The following is a 20,173-nucleotide window of genomic DNA, read 5'->3' on the forward strand; positions in this document are numbered from 1 at the left end:
TCACCTAACAGCCTTGTTCAAAATCCCTGAGGTTCTACCTTCCTCTTCTATTTCATGCTTACAATGATTTAGTGGTGGAAGAGAAAAGGCTATGCAGGAAATTCATGCTGACTTCTATCTCAGAGGCTTTAGACATAGAGAGAAGCAGACAATCTTTGTCCAGCTGCTGTAACTCCTCTGCAGTGTTCCAGACAGTATCTGGGAGTCTGTAACATCTGCATGTGTGCATGCAAATCCCCAGAGGTGTTATCAATAATGCATTTGATGCACAGTCTTCAGAGGAGCTGACCAAGGAAGCTTCTTATAAAGGGAAGTCAATCTTTCAGTTTTCTCAGGAGCAAAGTAGTGAGAAGACAGGAAGACTTACCATCATTGTGCCATGTCTTATTTATGTCAAGAGGGTGTTCACATTTCAGAAAGCTTTTAGCGTGGGGCTGGTACTGAGGTATGTATTTGGGGGATTAGAGAACACATTATGAATATTAAAATACTTTCAACTTTCTGGGATTCAGCTAACATAGAAGAGAGCTGCATGAAAGGCTACCATTGCTCCCAAAGCACAGCTCCTCTGCACCCTGGATGTCACTGGTGTGTCAGAGGTGACAAGACACCCTCATAGTCTCTTTACTGCCTTAATGGCTGTCAAACTACCAAATTAACCTGTGACTCGTGCATGTGCGAGGGATTTATTGATTTCAGAAAGGGACAATTAATTGAATGTCATTTAAATGTTTCGGGGCTTGTCAGGCTTTTCCACAGAAGAGTAAACACCTCCACACAACAAAGGATTCAGACTATTGTTCATCAGCAGGGAGGACGGTCCCCTTTCTAGTCCAGCAAAAGCTCTAGAGGAGGCCACGGGCATAAGTCTACATAGTGTCCACCTGCCAATAGGAATTTTTTGGTCTGGATATGCTGTCTGTTACACACTAATGTGAGATTAATAAAGAGTGGTTAAGGAAAAGGAAAAAGGATGACAGCAACAAGGTGAGTAGCAGAAGCTGTTGGAAGGTGTAACTAAAGCACAGCAAAACTGCAAGCAAGTGAAATTAGTCACAAGAGTAAAAGATCAAGCGTGTAACCTACCTGCAGGCAGAAAGGCAATGATACACCATAAAGGGACTAATGGGTACCACTACAACCATCACTGCTTGGTTTTCTAGTCCTAGGAGAGGTCTACAGACAACTGCTGCTGCAGCAGAGATAGTTTAAGCTTGAAAATAAGGGCCAGGCCACAAGTCCAAGTCCAGGCCACAAGTTCTGAACCATCACGTCTGGGCTCAGCCTCCAGCAAAGCGAATATTTCCTCCTCCTCTTCACAACACAGAAGCAGCCATGACTTTACTACTACAATTCTCAACATTTCCCATTTTCTCATCCCACATCCATGACTGTCCTCCCAACCCCGCTGCTCCCTCTCGTGGGGCAGGCGGCCGTTAGCCATGGGTGAGTTGGTCATGTACCCACTTCTCCTTTATAAAGGGGTCCTGGGTACCTGCATCAATCAGAACCACCGATGTCGTGAGCGGGGAGGTGTAAGCACACGCAGTGCCCTGCTCGCAACAGCGTGTGCTTGCAACTCCTGGGGCGGGATGGGGAGCAGGACAGTGGTGACCTGGCCAGGGTTCCCCACCACCAACCACAGACCCTGAGCACTGAGGGAGCTCTGTGTGCACATGTCAGCTCAAGTTGTGGTAGATGTGTAAAACCACCCACTCTGCAGAGGGTCTAGGATGTTGGTTAAACCAACCTGCTCTACAGAGGGTCTAGGTTAAAATAAAGTTTTTCATGTAGTGACAATGCTGTCATGCCATTGTTCAGCAGAGGATCCCTAAAGAACCTGCCTGTCCCCATGGTATTAAGTAGCAGCACCTCAAAACTCTGTAGGCCTCATCCTAGAGTAGTACCCCTTTTAGAGAAAAAAATAATAATAAAAAAAAAGTCTTACAGATACATTCATTCATTCAAAAATTTACAAGTTGGATAATACAATTAAATACTCCAGTAATAAACAACCAGCAGAACTAAAACACTCAGTCATTATCCCTTGGGGCTGATGTTTTCAGCCTTCCAGGAGGACTAGCCATATTTTTAAAACCAAGTCAGCCCCTGGGGTAGCAGACCCAGTGGGTGGGGAAGGATGGGCTCTGCCTCTGACTCACACTGCTTGTTGACTGCCCTCTAACCCACTGCATTGGGGCCAGAACTGGGCTCAGCCTTGGCCAGTATGTACAGATGATAGACCTTGCAGGGCCTCGTATACCATGAAGCCAGACATAAGATCCAGGCATGGTTCAGGAGGCCCTGGAGTGGGTCCAAAGCCGTGTCCTGCCTGCCTGCTCTGCTGCCAGGATGCCTCTGGGCAATGCTGCTGGCAAGGTGCCCCTCTGCTCCTCCCTGCTCGCGCACAGATTGCAGGCTCCTTGGCACAAGCACGCTGGCCATCCCACGCGCTCTGCAGAGCTGAGCACGCTGTCAGCATGCAACACATCACAGCAGTGACCGGCTGCCAGTACTATGAACAAGATCCCTTCCACTCCGCTCTTGGTTTCACAGATTAATTCACAGCAAGAGAAGTTGGATAGATCTGGAGTTTTCCTTGCAGTAAGGATTGTCTCTTTCAGAAAAGATGCTAGAAGAGGCAACTGAAAGTGGCTGGTAATCTCCAGGAGACCGGTGAGCACAGATCCAGCAAAGCATCAAGGTGCAATTTCAGAGCTTTGCTGAACTAGATCTTGTATAAACACATTTGATGCCAGGTTCATAACTCCTGCCAATCATGTTTACTCCACCAATTCTAGGAGGGTCCTGTGAGGCACCATGCCATGTAACCGCAGGTGCCAGAAACTAGCCCTGTATCTTGGGATCCATGGTAACAAAAAGCTATGGGACCTGAACTCAGCTCCTGTGATTCAGAAACTTCAAGAAAATAACTTGCTTTGCAAGTGCCTAATCAGGATAGTACTCTGTCACAGCAAAGCAGGGATGGTTCAGGCTCCTATCCAGGCCTTTCCACTATAGCACACTACAGTCCCCACTGATTCAGCCAGTCTGGCTTGAAATAGCCCAAGAATTTTGAACCTCTCTTCTTTTCCCCCGGGAAAACTGCATTACAGTTGAACAGTGTTTCCCATTTTTAAAGTCTTCTATCACTTGGCTCCCAGTTATAATCACATGCACAGTCAGTAAGGTTTTTTTCTTGGTTTTCTTAGCCTATGACTGTTGTATCTCCTGCTTTCGCCTCCAGAGCCATTAGTCACTGTTTGGCAAAGGCACACCATTCACTAGTTTTATCCATTCTATATTTGAGTTCAGTGTTATCAGAAAAGAGATCTGAATCGCTTCATTAACACACACCTGACCTCTGCCAAACACGTCCTCACTCAAAACTTTTCTTGTTGCTTTTCATATCAACACCCCCATATTCCTGCGTCCAGAGTCTTGGACCCAGGAAGGTACATATTTGTCCTTCTACTATATGTTAATATAGTAGAATGTTAATATAGTTAATATAGTAGATGTTAAGAACACTTCCACCATCACCCTTATGTCTTGGAGATTTTTTCTAGGTTTCAGTTGTGGAAAACAGACAATGGCTCTATTTAGGAACAAAACAGACACTGGATAAATGATATTAAAAACAAGCAAAGCAGGCTGGAGAGTTTGAGGAAAATCAAAATACTAGCCCAGGGAGAGGAGCTTGAAGCTTGGTTACTGGCCAGTCCTGCATCCCCCGTAGCAGGATGCAAAGGGAAAGTAATGAAAGGGACTGCTGCTGTGATTGCCTCTCCAGAGTGACACCGTGACAGCTTTTGGTTCTTGTTTGCCAGGATGAGTGCTCCACCTGCACATCATTTCTGTTAACTAGGGGCTTTCCCTGCACACTGTCCCCTCCTCAACCTAGACATTTTCTAGAGTTTCCTTCCAAAATCCAACTCAAATATGGTATTGCCATCGACTGCTCTGCTGTAACCTCATAATTTCCCCTACAGTGGTTAACTGATCACATACAACACACATGAGAAAAATGAGCAAGCTCTATGCAATGCTACAGCTGTTTAGTACCTGCTCCAAAGACCTTGCCTATGCACTTATCTAAGGTTAGACACGTACATACAAGAACACTGGGCAGAAGATGGCAGCTACAACCAATTAATCTCTGCGATTTCTACTCTGGCCTTCCTTACAATTTAGAGCAACCCCTCTCCACTGCTGTTTTACCTCCTCCACCTTCCACACTTCAAGGAAATCACGTGGGATCAAAATGCTCAACCAAAATCTAAACATTTTGTTCTAATTTTATTAGGAACGATAAAGCAATATAAAACATTCTGAAGTTCTTTCAAAATGGGAATCTGTAATGTTTCTTTGGGGAAGTGTCAAAATGAGATGAGTCAGCACACTGGAGCATTTTTCCCCTATTTTCCTCCACAATGAAATTTCAGCAAAAGATGATAATACATCCCAACACTGACAGACCACTGCTCACAAAGGGGAATGTCCTGTCCCTGCTCCTCCAACTGTCTTTAGGTGGAAGATAGCACATTCCTAAATACCCTATGTAGCCAAGGCTAAGAGAAGGCACTTCTTACTAAGCATACTTTTTCCTTATAATTTGTGCTGCTATCACACAAGACAAGGAACAGATAAGCTAGGAAAACAGGATTAGGTCCTACTGTTACTGATTTTGTCGTCTGACCATCTCCTGCCTGAGTAGGCAAAAGCTAAATCTGACCTAACTCATTCCAGACGTCAATACAAGGTGCAGAGCAGCACTCTCCCCATGGGAGCCCTGCTGGGGTGCCTGTGCCAGGAAAGTTCAGGGAATACAGGTCCCTCGACAGAATGCCAGATGGGAAACCTGCCCAAAAAAAGCCACTGTATTGCACTGTCCCAGCTCTTGCCTGATGAGCAGTCCAGAGGGTCCTGCCAAGTGAGGCTGTACCCATTTCTAGCTCTTACAACATCCTGAATAACCCCTGAGCTGCTGGGGGCCAGCACTGGTCCTCCTCGACTTGCATCAGTAACACACAGGATGCAGAAGCTCACTCTGCTGGAGTGAAAGGAAAGCTGGACCACTGAATTGCTCCTGAGAGCCAAGCAGAGCAATGTGGGTGGCAGCTCCTCACCAAGAGAAAAGGGACCGATTTGCTATTGATAGCTCTATTTACAAGTTTCCATGCTACAAGGGTGGCATGCCGGGGTGCCCGCCAGGAGCTGTATTTTAAGAACACGCGATGCAAGGCAGGAATCTGCTCCCAGGGGCTGGCTCTTCTCAGCACAGCTGCTTCCCTGAGCAGCCATTTTGTTCCCTCCATATTTCTGAATAAGCCAGCGGACAGGAGGAGTTTTACATCTCCCAGTCAACGTCTTCATTCAGTGAGCCCCTTTAAACAGTCAGTGAAGAAGATTTAGATACTCTGGAGGGAAATTAAAAACACATTACACTGGGCTCCTGCTGTGCTTTGCCTTTGGAGACATTTCTCTCTCTTTCCATTGACCTGGCTCCCTAACGAAGCATGTAAACTAGGGAATCCCCCCAGCAAGTGTGCTTACTTGCAAAATTTGCAAAAGAGAGATGTCCAGGATACCTGCCTGGCCCATCTGTACTTCTGACCAAATCAACTAGCACCACTGGAGGTCAAGTAGGAATTAAAGAAGGAGCATTGGCAGGAGCAGGTTTAACACCCCAAGCCCATCAGGGGAGAGAATGCAGCATTATTGATTCCAGACCCTGACCTTGAAATGACGTAAATAAAGAGTGCAGCAGCCCTAGAGGAGTTGTAGCAAAATAGTTATAGCATTGCAAGCAGATTAAAAAATACACATACTTCCCCAGATGCTTGTTTATTATTATGCAAGACATGTTTATTATGCAAAATGATAGAGCAAGAAAAAAAAGCAGAGAAAAAGAAAATGCAAAGACACACTGACAAACGTGATGGTTTTTTTCAATGCTGTTTAGATTTTTTTTTTTTATTGTGCATAATCATTCCCTTATTAGCAGGAATCTTTGAAGTGATTCAAGCTCTAATTTCAGCATTTCAAAACTCACAGCTTTATACTGTAAAACCACACAGAGCTCTTGTCAGCGACCCACTTTTTCCCTCTGTATTCTGTATCTCTGCTAGGGTTTTCTCAGTCTTTCCAATAAATTATGTATCATGATTTGCCATTTCAAAAATAATTAGAACTCTGAGTTAAACAACAAGGAATATCTGAGCGAGTACATTTTAGAAGAGAAGTGCTATGCACTTGGGGCAAAACCAATCCCAGCTGTAATGCCACTGAATTATACATATCATCATACTGAGAGCTGCAACTTCAGCGTACTCGGAGTGATTTAGTAGGCCCGTGGAGGCTCTACAGCCCTGTGATGAGCATCTGCTCCAGGAGAACCAGGTTTGCTCCCAGGTAAAACCCTTTGCAGGGACTCCCTTCCCCATGCCTCTGTGAGTTGTTGCAGCAGGGGCAATGGAGAGGAAGCTGAGCACTGAGGAGATAAACTTCAGAAAGGTTATACAGGAGTGGGAATTAATTTGGTGGTGGAACTATTAACTCCAGACAGAGACAGGAGAGCATGTTCTGTGTCTTCTCCCATTACGATTAGGCTGTAAACTCACTGGAGCAGGACGTACCTCTTTATTCTGTGTTTTCCTCTCCTCTGCAACAACCAGCCTCTGGTCTAAGCTTCCCAAGTGCTAAGACAGGACAAGTAATACCCATTGCCCTTCATTCATTCTGTATATTTCTACTTTGGCATAAAATGCTACAACTGGATCCTCAGGAGAGTCATGTCACTCCCCCAAACAGATGCTGATAAAGACCATCATGCACCATGAGGGAATTTACAGCTGCTCTACATTACAAGGAATCAAATGGGAACACACCAATGACTCTCTGCAAGCTTGCTATGAAGACAGTGTTTTGCATCTTACTGTCCTGCCAAGCCAGGCGTCTCAGACCAAGACCTGATTGTCTTGCCTACTAAGCACCTAATTCCCCAGCAGGCCTCAGAGGTAGCAATAAGCTAGCCTGGAAAAAAAATAATCGGGTATCTAGTGTAAGTAAACAATGCACAGAAGTCACAAACAGCTGATTCCCAAGCAAAGAGGAAGCAAATCTGGCTAGAGATCTATGGTTGGCTTCAACCCAGCAACCCAACCCCATACTGTCCCTACCCATCCCAAACTGAACAGAAGAGATGAGGAGACCCATTGCTAAAGGCATCAATGTGGCCAAGCACATAGGATGGTCTTGCACGTTTCTGTAAAGAGTCTTCTCACCAAATCTGGCTTTAGAGGACACTACTCAGCCCTGCTTTTCTACTGATTGGTACCAGGCAGATTTTTTCCCAAGGGTTGCTAGTCTAAACCCATTCAAGAGCCCCTCGGCCAAAACTCAGAAGGAGCTGGCACAAACCATCTCAGAGTCCAGGCTGATAATAGCCTCTGGTTTGATCCAGGGCAGAGAATGTCAGCCAAGGTCTCAGCTGACGCACAGAGATTAAATATCACTGAAAAAACCCCACCAAACAAAAACAAAACAAACCCACAGTGATGATGTGTTCAGTTACAGCCACATTCTGTTCTCAAGAAGAAGAAAAGAAAACTACCAATAACCCCTTTATTTCCCTGGAGAGTTCCATTTTATCTGAAAGCAGTCCTGGGCTTGAGGGTGTTATAAGAAGTCCTAGCAGGGCTAGGCCTGGGACAGACAGCAGGGAAGGCAGACAAGCAGCAGAAAAAGTTCATTGATCAATGAATCTGTGTGACCAAACAGTATCTATGGGGAATACTGACCCATTTTTTTCAGACATCCCTCAGAAAAGGCTAATGAAAAAAATAGGTACGTGCACAACACCAAAAACTGTCCTGAGACAAGCAAAGCTGTAGTTGAGGGTCTGCTAAGCAAAGGAACATGGACAATGTGTCCTTTGGTGTGGGCAGCAATCAGGTCCAGGCAGCATGGCCAGGAGCCCTGCTCACCCCAGAGAGGAACAGACTGTCAAGTCCTCCCAAAGCAATTCCCCAGCACAGTGTTCGAGACTGACACAGCCATGCCAAACGCTTGCTTCGAATGGGATCTTAGTTCTACAAGGAAAGCCGAAACATCCAGAAGAGACTGCTTGAACAGGCTGAGCTCTTCTCATGGCTTGACCCACACTCCTTTCTCCTAACAGGCTTCATCCACAAATTTTCTTTTTTCTTGCCTTGGGGTCTGCTCCAAAGCACAGTGAATTCATTGATTTACTGCCGTAAGACAGAGACAGACACCAGTCAATACAAGAAAAGAATAGTGTCCAGTGAGTTCTATCTCCCTGGCGTAGAGATAGGCCAGTAGCATTCATTCGTTGCAAGTAGAAAACTTGGATCATGTTGATGAAATGAACAGTTTAACTCTTACTAGTTCATACAGAGCTGAAAGCCATCAAGCTGTGGCATGTAATGAGGTGTACTTCATTAACCACTGGCCATCGCAGTGCATCCTTAGCCTTCCCCGACTAATTTTTCTATTTAAGACAGGTGTACTTGGGAATAAGTAGGCCCCAGTAGACCACTCTCATCTGAATACATGTATGCCCTGGTGCTTTTTAGGACCCTTTATATGGCTAGCAAACGTGTTTCCTGGATACATAGTCCTCCAGCTCCCCACCATCTCTTTGTATGTCCCTCCCACCCTTTGTATTGTCTCACTACTACACTTATATATATATACTTTATATACATAGCTATACCTTTCCCCTTCACCATCTCTAATCTCTCAGCTGCCAAACATCATGTCTCCAACTCTCTATTTCTTCTTTTGCCAGAGCCCCACACCTTTCCCTCCCTTGCACTATTTGTTCAGAAAATGATTACCCTTCATTGCTTCTAAAAGACTCCCCTCCCAGACTGGATGTGGCTCTGTGTCACACAGTGCTTTCCTGCAGTCCTCATTTACAGGGCATCAGCGGTACAAGGAGCCTCAGCACCAGGCCAGGACCCTTTATGCCCAGCACTGCACAAACACGGGGCAAAATGTCTGTCCTGACCCCCCCGACTATGTGCCTGGAGGGAAGCACAAACGTTAGTGCAGTACCACATCATGCTTGGTACTACCTTTAGGACTCTGATAGCTTTACAAAAAGAGGAAGTTTTCATTGTTAGTAAACTGATGTAATTTATTTAGAAGCAGTCATTTATGTTTACTGGGCTATGAAAGAACAGGAAGCGTCTGGCATCCACAGAGATCCAGATTGATCTCTCTGTCTCTTCTTGACAAGCAGCCAGTTTTGAGACCTATCTCGCCAGGCATGTTAACACATCCATTTGCTGTTTTCTACCCTGAGCCACTGGGGAGACAAGAGCTTTGTTACCTCTCAAGGGAAAGAAGGAAATCCCAACCATGTGAGCAGTTTAAAACTGACCAGGAACAAAAGTTAAGAACAAGTGTGTAGGAGCAACTGAAACTGTTGTCCTTTCTGTGGTCCTATCTCCATTCTCACATACACTTTTAAAGCGAACTAAAGGCTAGACAAGAGCAGAATTGCTGTACTGTAAATTTACACAAAGGCAGATGAGATTAGAATCTTGGCCATATACTTTAAAGATATCATAACTACAGAAATAAGAAGTGCATTATTAACTACCACTTTTTACTATGCAAAACTAGAGCAAAGTTATTTGAAGCATAAAGAATTCTGGCAAAGGGCTACCATATTTAATAAATCACTGAATCAATTATTCACTGTGAAAATCAATTACTTACTTCAAATTAGAATCTTATGAATAACCTCATGCCCTTTCATGCCATCTAAGAAAGTTATAGGGGAATTAGTCAGTAAAAAATGCCTCACTTATCTTTTATATGCATTAAAAAGACCACACGAATACAGGGAAATTCTGCTCTGCTCAAGCACTCTGCCAACAGAATAGCCCAGAAGCATTTTAATGAAGCCAGGGTGTTGCTGCAGTCAAAAGTGGAGTATGACCCACTGGGGCACCGCCTATGATCAGTTAACCGGGCACAATTCAGAAGCAATTCTATTCAGTCCATATGTGAAACTAGAATATAACCAGCCAACCACACAACCTCCTCTACAATGTGACCTACATTAAGTAACTACTCAAAGGAACACAAAGTGTATCTTCACAGGTCAGGAAATACTGCCATGAATCTCCGTGGAGACACTTTAAAGTGAATATTGCATGGCCTTGCAGCAGCTCCCCCTGCTCCGGCTTTTAAAGGTTTGCTGTTACGTGACCATTTTCAGAAAAACCTGCAAGTCCCAATGCAGTCTCTCCCCTTCCATCTACACAACCAAACCACCCCAGGAATTCAACAGCGCAAAGTACTTACTGAGCTGTAGAGATATCCCTCAGCGTTCATGGCAACGTACAGACCTGCCTTCACCCCTTGAATCGCCACCACACGAAGACCCACAGGAATTAGATTAAAAAGGGCTGCAGAAGGAAAAGAAAAGCAAAGGTTATGGAGACATCACCCTGCGTGGCCACTGCTGCTTTTTGCCCCAGGGCCAGCCCACCCCACTCCCGACGCTTAACAAAAGATACTGAACTAGAATCAAAAGTCCTGCTTCCAGCTCCAGGAAAGGTCTGCAGCCATGGGGCCAATGTTGAAAGGAAATTTTTAAAAGTACTGAATCCGGCCACCTCCCAGAGGCCTTAAGACCATCAGTCTGTCTGATTACTGCCTTTACAATGCCAAGGGCTCATACACGCACTCAAGTTAGCGCATCTCAACAGCTTTTTGTGGGCCAGCTGAGCACATGTTCACATCTTTGCCTGTGGCAAACATAACAACACAACTTAGTCTAGTTCACCCTGAAACAGATTTAAGCCTAGTCACACTTCCTTGCATTTGCAATATGCTAAAAGAGTATACAGACAGGACCACGGCCAGAAGGATGCAAATTAACTTGACTGTGTGTCTGCCCCTGTGATCCCTGCTGTCAAAGGAATGAAGAAACTCAGTAAGAGATAGCGCTCCACTCCAGGACCAGAGCACTGCTCCTCATTCAGAAGCAGCACTACATAGGCCAGAAGAGGACAAGGCCTTTCAATACTCAATTTTACTGCAATCTTATTGATTAAAGCATTGCAACCACTTCCAATTAATTATTTCTTGATTCCAAGTAGACCTTGTTACCTCATTGAAAGACCTTTCCCATGAGCATATACATTAATGTACCATCAGTCTTTTGTTATGTTTCTAACAGAACAGGCTGAAAGACGAAAGGACTGTCGGCATTGACAGACTGAGCACTGAGGCATTAGCACGGCTTTGTTTCCTCTGAGATTTATAGGACAAGAGTATCCAGATGTTGTAGGACCTCTTGTGCTTCAGCTTACAAAGAGCTAATGAGACCTTACCCCTGGGAGCTCAGGATATGGAAAGATAGGCACAGGGTCAGGCAGAAATGTGAGCACAAACACAACGGAAATACTTCGCTCAAGGTCCGTTCCCACACAACTGCCCTGAAACAAGAACATTTTTTCTGGTTCCATAGTCATAAGGTCAGACTGCCCCTTCCACACTCACAAAGTATTTCTCACGGCTTTTAACACATTCACTTATTTGCAAAAACCTGCTTGAAACTTCTCAAGAGCTCTGGGGTGTTCAACTTAGCCTATGGGAGCCTGTGAATAAGCAGAGTACAGAGGAAAAACTGAGTGACAAAGCACACAGTGAAGCATTCCTATTTTCCAGCTGTTAAGAACACCATCCTCTAGCTGATTCGATGTATATATCATTTATGACATTTTATGCCTGACATCACATTGGAGCAAGCACAGCGCAACGGAGTCTTCACAAAATGGCTCTAGGAGAAACTGTCCTCCTCTTCACTGTGCCATCGCTCAGCCTCTCCTTCCCTGGGAGATTCTCCTAGTTTCAAGTGGGCTAAAGCTAATTTTTTTGCTTCTTAGTGGCTAGAATAGTGATGTGTTTTGGATTCAGTATGGAATTTGGTATGAAAAGAATGCTGATAATACACTGATGTTTTTAGCTGTTGCTAAGAAGTACTTCTCAACTTCCCATGTCCTGCTAGTGCGCAGGTACACAAGAAGCTGGGAGGGAGCACAGCCAAAGCAACAGATCCAAAGTGGCCAATGGAATATTCCATATCATACAACATCGTGCTCAGTATACAGACGAGGGCTGATCAGGAAGCCAGGTCTTCTAGGACTATGGTTTCAGGATTCTCACTTCTCTGGGATCTCTACCCAGGAATGGGCTGGGCATCAGTCAGCAGGTGGTGAGCAACTGCATTGTACTCATTTGTATATTCTATTATTATAATTATTCTTTTAATATAATTTTATTTTAATTATTAAATTATTTTTATCTCAACCTGTGAGTCTCCTTACCTTTACCCCTCCAATTCTCCCCCCCATTCCCCAGGGCGTGGGAGGGTGAGCGAGCAGCTGTGTGGTGTTCAGCTGTCAGCCAGGTTTAAACCACAACAGAGATAGATCACTGCTTATTTAACATCAGCCCTGAAGCATACAGAGCTAATGGCCTATTCAGAAGGCCAGGCTAGTGTTAATCCTCATATGACAGGAGAGAACCATCAAGTGCCCCCCTTGAAGAGACTGGTTAGATGTGCATGTGCCGGGTAATGGATGGATTTAACTCAGCCACAGGGTACTTCCCAAGAACCTCCCTCCTGTACAGCTTGTGAATTACTGCAGAGGGGAAGACAGACAGAAGTCTGCTTGGATTCCTTTCCAAAGGAGAAAACCCTCAAACATTTATAGTGAATATGGAAAGAAGGACGGGGGTGGGGAAGAAATGAAACTGTGGCTTGATTCTTTCCTTGCAGCCAGTGGCTCAGGCTTTATAATCCCAGGATTTGTACAATTTCTAAGAGACAGCGCAGACCCCAAAGGGTGTGTGAAATGTAATGGTAAACTGGTCACATTCGACCTGAACTCATGGTGGATCTGCTTCAAGGTCAGAAGTAAAATCTGAAAAAAGCACAGGAGACAGAAAGCCACTTTGCTCAAGATATCTAACAGGTGCCTTGGCTGAGCTGTTTTCAGGATTGTCTCCTATCCCAGTCTCAGATGAATGTACTTTTTTTCTCACTCCCAATTCCCCAGGAAGACTGGATAACTCTCCTCAGTGAGTTGCCTAAGAGGGAGGCACCTCGAGCCTGGTGAAAATAAACCTAGGCTCAGCTTCTTTTCATGCTTTTAAGCACCATATTCAGTAAAATATCAAAGTGTGTGTGCTGAAGCCTTACCAAAGCCAGTGCCTATATTTGTGATTTCGTGGGAGGATGCCAGATGTAGATGCCAAATGAAGTCCAGCCTGGGTACTGGTGTGTGAACAACTGGAGTCAAGGACAGTGCTACTCTCCCCAGATGAGACAAACACACCCCAGTGTAGCTACTCAGCATTAAAAAGCTGCATTATAACACTGTTCCACCATTGAAAAACCCACTAACCAAAGCAAGCTTATATTTCTAACACTTTCTCACTACCATGAAGGTCTAAAACCCTCTGCAATTAACAAGTCTATTTATAAGCAATTCCCCTTCCCTAATCTTTCCTCCCACTGAAAAATGGAGAGTATTACCGCTAGTAATGAAACAAAATGGGCATCATCATTCAGTCCCTACAGCCAATTTGTTTTGCATAGAAAACTTGTGACAGACCATTCAAAGCATTCATTAGGCAGGGAGGTGATAATAGCCAGAATTAGTGGGTGAAAAGTTCCACTGGGAAGCACCCACATGTCTCCAGATCTCTCCACCTATACATGCTAAGAGAACAGAGGAAAAATCCTGTTGTGCTCTGTGTTAGAGTAGCAAGACCACTGTCAGCTCCCAGGCTCCCTGGGACCCTGCTGCAGACCACCAACACCCACAGTCACAGCCTTATCTAAGCATGGCAGAGCATCTCCCACAGCACACTGCGGAGACGGGGAACAACTGGGCAGGCAAGCAGGAGAACATGCATCTGCCATAGGTAACTGATAGCCAAAGAAGTTTTAGGAAGCAAGTGTCTTCTATTAAAAAAAAAAAGTGGTTTCAGTCAATCAAGACTTTGTAAATTCTCAGAGCTGTTTCTGTATTCAAATCTAGAAATATCATTGAAGTTGAAACTTTTTGTTATCGTGCTTCCAAAAGAATATTCCATCTTTATATTCCATATTATTTTAAAGGTTTATAAGCATTATTATAAAAACATAAAAATGCGGGGAGAAAAACCCTCAGCCAACCTTAAAAGCAAGATGGCTCATTTTTTGTCAATTCCTGGTTCACGTGAAACAGCACATTTAGAGATGGGGAAGGGGACTAGTTGTGGTAGAGTAGGACTGGACACCAGGTGTGCTGATGTGAAAGTGAGAACATTTAACATGCTTTTAAAACTCTTTACTGCATATGGTACATCTTCAGTACCATCTGCAACTACATGGAATGGATGTGCTCTTTGACTTCATGGGCAGAAGGGAAAAAAAGTTAAGACATTAAATACTTCTGCCTATTTTCCCGCATTACATCTTACCATTTTCAACCATCAGTAGATTTACACCTGACTTTGTTTATTGATAATACTACTTTGAGCACATTCCAGTCCTAAACCCTTTGGCCATGAAAATGTTGTTCACTGTTATGTTATGGCAGTTTATCAACTGCATAACATGTTTTTACAATCTGAACATGCACTTAGCTATGGGTCTAGGCTAACTTATTTACAGAAATGGACGGGTAAGGCAAGATGTGGCATATAAAAGATGTGGTCCATATGCTCAGCTGATTTAAGCAGTACTAAGTCAGAAGAGCTAAACTAATTTATATAAGGTGATTTGTTCTGGAGGAAGACATTCATGCTGCACATCAAATAACAGAGCATGCAACAGGCAACAGCAGCCTTGGTGCACCAGGCAATGGGATGGTTTAAGATTCTGAGGGGAGTGAGGAAGGCTGCTAAGATGATCCTGACATTGTGGTGCAACATGTATCAAAGAAGAAACTGAGGGAACTGGGTTTGCTTAGCGCAAAGAAGGGAAAGCCAGAGACAGGCACTTCTCAAAGAAACACAATGAAAGGACAAGAAGCACTATGCAAAAGCCTCAGAAAGAAGTTATGACTGAAGAAAATTCTCTACAACAAGAATAGTGTGGGTCTGGAACTAGATGGGTTATGAAGTTATAAAACATTTCACTCCTGAAGACACCTGAAACAACCAGACAAGGCTCTGTGCAGCTGAAGATAATCCAGCTCCAAGTAGGACGCTGGTCCCGAGACCTCCAGTCTTAATATTTTGTGTTTCTGGCTGGAAAGCCCTGAACAATATCCTAGATCTGCTGGGCTGTTTCCATCTGGTCAGTACAGTTGACCTATCCTTTATATGTTGTACCTTTGCTGAGGCTTTTCAGACATTCAGCAGGATTATGCTGGCAAACAAAGAAGTCCAGGTGCTTTCATGAAGGGATGTTACCCTGCTCAGCCCAGGAAAGAGCAATAATGATGCAAGCACTAACAGCAACACTCAGCCCTGAAAGGCCATTTGAGATCACTGGAGTTGGAAGGAAAAGATATGACCCCAAATTCAGGTTCATATATAACAACACCAAGAACACAAACAAGGGCTTTGTACACCATGAAACTGCGCTCCAGTCAAAAAAATTCTTCATATATCCCAATGCAAGTAGGCAGAGAATCTGTCTTCTTGCTTACATTAAGATGGCGTGCCTTTAGCTGCATGGTATAAGGAACAGATGTCCCAAGCGCTGTTTCGCGGGAAGCTGGCTTGATGCCCATTCAAATGCCATTAGAACTTGGCTTCTAGGTTTTTTTATTTTTCTTTAAGTGAGAGAAGGTAGAAAATAAATGCCACCAGCCTCCCAACAACACATATAAAATGGGCACCAGATAATTAAAAATTGCTTAAATATTAGCAGTTCCTCTTATATAAATAACTAGATTTTTATTAGAACTTTTAATTGCATCAGACATATCCAAGGGACATGTTGCGTCTCATTTTAAATGTTTATTTTGCCAGAGTAAACCAACCTAATATATTCCATGAAAATTAAGTTTTCTTTCATAATGCTAACTTGAATAATCAGAGTGTGGCTACTGAACACAGAGCGATGTATGGAACACGGTGTTCACCACGTATTCAACTGTGCTAAGATGGCTTCTGCATGGAGAATAGCTGGTCATCCAGGGTGGGAAGGATCCTCCTGTGGCCATCAAGATTGCCCTTCTCCGCCAAAGGATGTAAGTCAGCCAACCCCTCTCCAGGGAGAGTGAAATACTGTTTATCTAGTCTTGGGAAGGTTTTGCCTTTGCACAAAGATACTGACAGAACTCTGGTCAGGAATCTTCTGGAGAAATATTTTAAAGCAGAAAATATCAATGAAGTAAATCTGTAAGCTGTTCACTTAGAAAAAATTAGATTTGACCTTTTTTTTGGTCCAAATTTGAGATGTTTGAAGGAATAGAAAAGGAAAAAACAGTCTGTTTATTTTGGCATTTCCAAAGTAAAAAAAGTGATTTTGTTTTGAAGGAATCTAAAATGAACTCAAACTGAAGATTTGTGAAGGAGAACATGTGGTAAAAAGTTTAACAAAAACTGAGCAAAGCACACTCTTAATTTCATTTTCAAATAGGAGTCAAATATTATCAGGATGGATTTTTCCCTCTTGATATCCCCTGAGATCAGGGGATGGAGAATTTTTTGGCTTCAATCTTCTCTCAAAAACTTCACTAAATTTTCCAGCGTAGCCCCTGACTTCCAGCAAGTGGCTTGGCACACTTGAGCTAGATGCCTCCTGTCCCATCAAGTTGCTAAGGCAGGGCTGCCATCTCACCACATAAATTCACACTCTACAAGTGCCCTTCAGCCCATCTACTTCCAATTAAGAAAACTGTGTGGAAGTGGCTCACAAGTACTCAGTACCTTGCCAAACTGATCTCTAACATTTCTAATGGGATATATAATTAAGAGCTGTTCAGGTGATTGGGGTCCAATCTCAGTCATGGGGACTCAGGAGGTTTCCCTGCACACACTGAGGTGCAGCAGCAGCTTCCCTCATGTCCTCTGTCAGCCTAAAACATTGCAGAATTGTTCTTACATTTTATTAGCCTCTGCTGTTTATCTAAATTCATCCCTGCTGCCATTTAAGCCCATTACATTGTTGTTCAGTCCTCACTGATAGATGAGGGTAATGAATCCCTGTCATCTCTAGCAACTCTTTCCATGTCAATGACAAATAGGCCTCCAAAGGGGTTTTCTGCAGATTGAGAACACCCTATGTCTGCTTTCTGGAAAAAAATAAAGCAGCTAATACAACCCAACATTGGGTCATTACTCACCCAATAAAGCCCACTGAATTTATCCCATGTGTTGGTGAAAAAAATCACACACTCTTGTATGGAGAGACCTGCTCAGTCTCTCACAGTAAAAGTGTGTGTGTGTAGGTCCACAGATTCTTCTACTCCAACATAAAGTAGAAGCTATGTCATTGCAATTTGTGGTATTTCATTTGTTCAACACCAGATGCGAAAAAGGGGATTAAAACCCAACACTCAGAGTCTGCTACAGGCCAAGTTTCTGTTGAATGCAGCCTCTTGGGTTATTTCACAAAGTCTTCGCTAGCCTCTCACAATTTCAGCTGCCATCTTCCCAAAGCTCCTCTCACACATGGATCCCAGCCCTGAGCTGGCTGCAGCAGAGCAGCCCCACCACAGAACTCTGCCAGCTTCTTGGGGATGGGGCAAACACCATGGATATGGGGCTGCAGCCACCTTGCACCCCTGTCCAAGTGCACCTTCCCAGGACAACATCAGTGCCCTCTTCATGTGCTGCACCACTGCCAGACACCCCTTACCTGCAGCCCAGGCCCTGCCTTCCTGGAGGAATGATGCCTTGCATCCAGATAGGAGTGTCTTTGAGTTAGAACAATGTTTGTCCCCAAATTAAGTAGGTTCCTCCTTTCAAAGTATACGAAGCTTGTTTCCATCAATCCTACCACACAGATGAACTTCTGGTTTTACCAATCATTACTAGAGATGACACCTTCCATGCTGGACAGGCTAGATATGATGTCCCTTCAGCAGTGGCACAGGGAGCTTCAAATCAACACAGGATGACACAAATCAAGACCTAAGTCCTACTCTGTTGATGCAGTTTGTGGCACCAAGAATCTGACTTTATTATTGCCTGCTCAGAAGCACCAATCTGACACCTATGAAATAAAGAGATACTGTAGAAAATATCCGGCACCTTTTTAAACCTTTTGAGGAGCTTTGTTATTGACAAAATTACTTACTCTGCAAAAGGAAAATTGGCTACAACTTTACATTTGTTTACACCAACATGGCTCCTGCACACAAGCATAATTTTTTTTTAAACATGCATGGCTCTGCTGCACTTTGCTGTTCTTTGTTGGACAGCATGATCCCAAGCCCTTTGAACAGGATTTTGGAAGATGACCTCCTTTGGAAATGTCATTCAATACTCTCAACCTTTATACTAGCCTCAAAGCACTAGACTTCAGCGAACAGCTGGTTTTCTTCAGCCTGGAAATTCCTGATGCCTGCTGAATTTTTCAGGATTAAATAGTGAAAACAATTTTCTCCTCTTCTCCTTGGCGAGAGAATTCCCCGTATCCTTTACCCACGTGGCATGTGTATAAATATAATCTCCTTTCTCTTCTGGCAGCAATTCAAATCATGGGTTTTATTCTCCACCCCACCCAGATGGCAGTTACAGAATCGGGGCAGGAGGGAAGATGATCAGAGAGGAAACATATGAAATTATACAGGCAAGATTTAAAGGGGAAGGATAGATAGAAAAGCTGTGCTGAAAACAGGACACCCACTAGATGATGCATTTGATTGTAAATGGGTTGCAAAACAGGCTAATTTTTCTTACTGTAGTCACTGTTTTCGTCCTTGGTCCCATCAATTGTACCATCTGGGTGCATCTGCAGGAAGTATTCCTGCTGGCTGAATAACCTTGTCACAATTCCTTTCAGCTGGGGTTCTGAAAAAAAAAAAAATTATTAGATATACCAAGTAGCAAGAGACCCAATTTGCTTGGCCCCCATTAAGCCCTGAATGCCTGGCAGATAGGACAGCTTTCTGTGATTCCTTTCAAGAGTTGTTGTCAAATATTCATATATACATAGATGTACAGGCAAATAAAATTGAGATCAGATGAGCAGGTAAAATGCAATGCATAGCTGGTTCAGTAGAAAGTAACAGATTTATGGAACATCACTTCACTGAAAGTTACCTACCAACTGCAAATCTTTAGACAGCTGATGTATTCTGAATACGCCACTTGTTCAGAATATGCTGAGAAGATGCAAAGAATATGCTTATTGTTTCTTATTCTGCCTGAAGTCAACTACCTTGCTTTCTGTATTGTTGGTTCACTGTCATGTAGTTCCAGTTTTATGCCAGTGAAAAATCTATTTACATCACTGATATTACAGTGGTGTAAAGCCAAGTAACTGAGCACTGAATCAGGCTGCGTAAGTCCAACTGTGTGGGACTTGGGGAGCAAAATCCTGAAAAGAACAGACGCAAGACACCTCCAAAAATGACCTCTGAAGCATTTATAGGCACCTTAAAACGCCTCTGTTTTAAAATCCCGCATGTTCCTCCCTCCCAAAACACATGCCATACACTCTGGTAGATGAGAATCACTGCCTCTAGCAGGGTCCCTTCCCAGCCCCTGTACATCATGAGCCAGCCACAGACTGTCTCAGGGCTTCCCTACTGCCTCTGCAACGTTTTATACCCATTCTGAAGAAGGAAAACATGAACAAAGCAGAAACAATTTCAACCTCACATGACAGAGGTCTGCAGCATTACTGCCTGTCGTCTTGCCATCCAACTGATCAAACACGAATTAAGTGGTCAAAAATAAATCCAGTTTTAATCATTCAAGTCTTACAATTTGTCACAGTTATTGTTTCTGGAAAGCAGGCTAGCTAGTTACATGTGAACAGACACACTAGCTGGATGGCAGAGACCTTCCTTGTGTTACAGGACTTTGTAGTTTTATGTGATCACCCACCAAAAGTAAATAAATAAAACCTAGTTATTGCTGGCTCAACAGACAGGAAAAAATCCAGCGTAGCATACCAAAAATCTCATCAGCCTCACGTCTTTCATGCCTCTAGTGAGGCTGTTTAATAAGC

General features: G+C 43.7%; 1 protein-coding gene across 1 annotated transcript in view; it reads right to left on the minus strand.

Annotated features, from left to right (window-relative positions):
• The window catches only part of FGF12 (fibroblast growth factor 12), a 79,396-nt gene extending 60,233 nt beyond the window's left edge, over window positions 1-19,163 (minus strand). Inside the window, exons 1-2 of the mRNA XM_026855176.1 lie at window positions 18,898-19,163; window positions 10,342-10,445 (exon numbers count right to left, since the gene is read on the minus strand). Coding sequence (XP_026710977.1) covers window positions 10,342-10,445; window positions 18,898-18,949 — 156 coding nt within the window. The 5' untranslated portion in view covers window positions 18,950-19,163. The remainder of the gene's footprint in view (window positions 1-10,341; window positions 10,446-18,897) is intronic.
• Between the last annotated feature and the right edge of the window lie 1,010 nt (window positions 19,164-20,173).

Source organism: Athene cunicularia (assembly GCF_003259725.1).
Source record: "Athene cunicularia isolate RWA chromosome 9 unlocalized genomic scaffold, athCun1 chr9_part1, whole genome shotgun sequence".
NCBI lineage: Eukaryota > Metazoa > Chordata > Aves > Strigiformes > Strigidae > Athene > Athene cunicularia.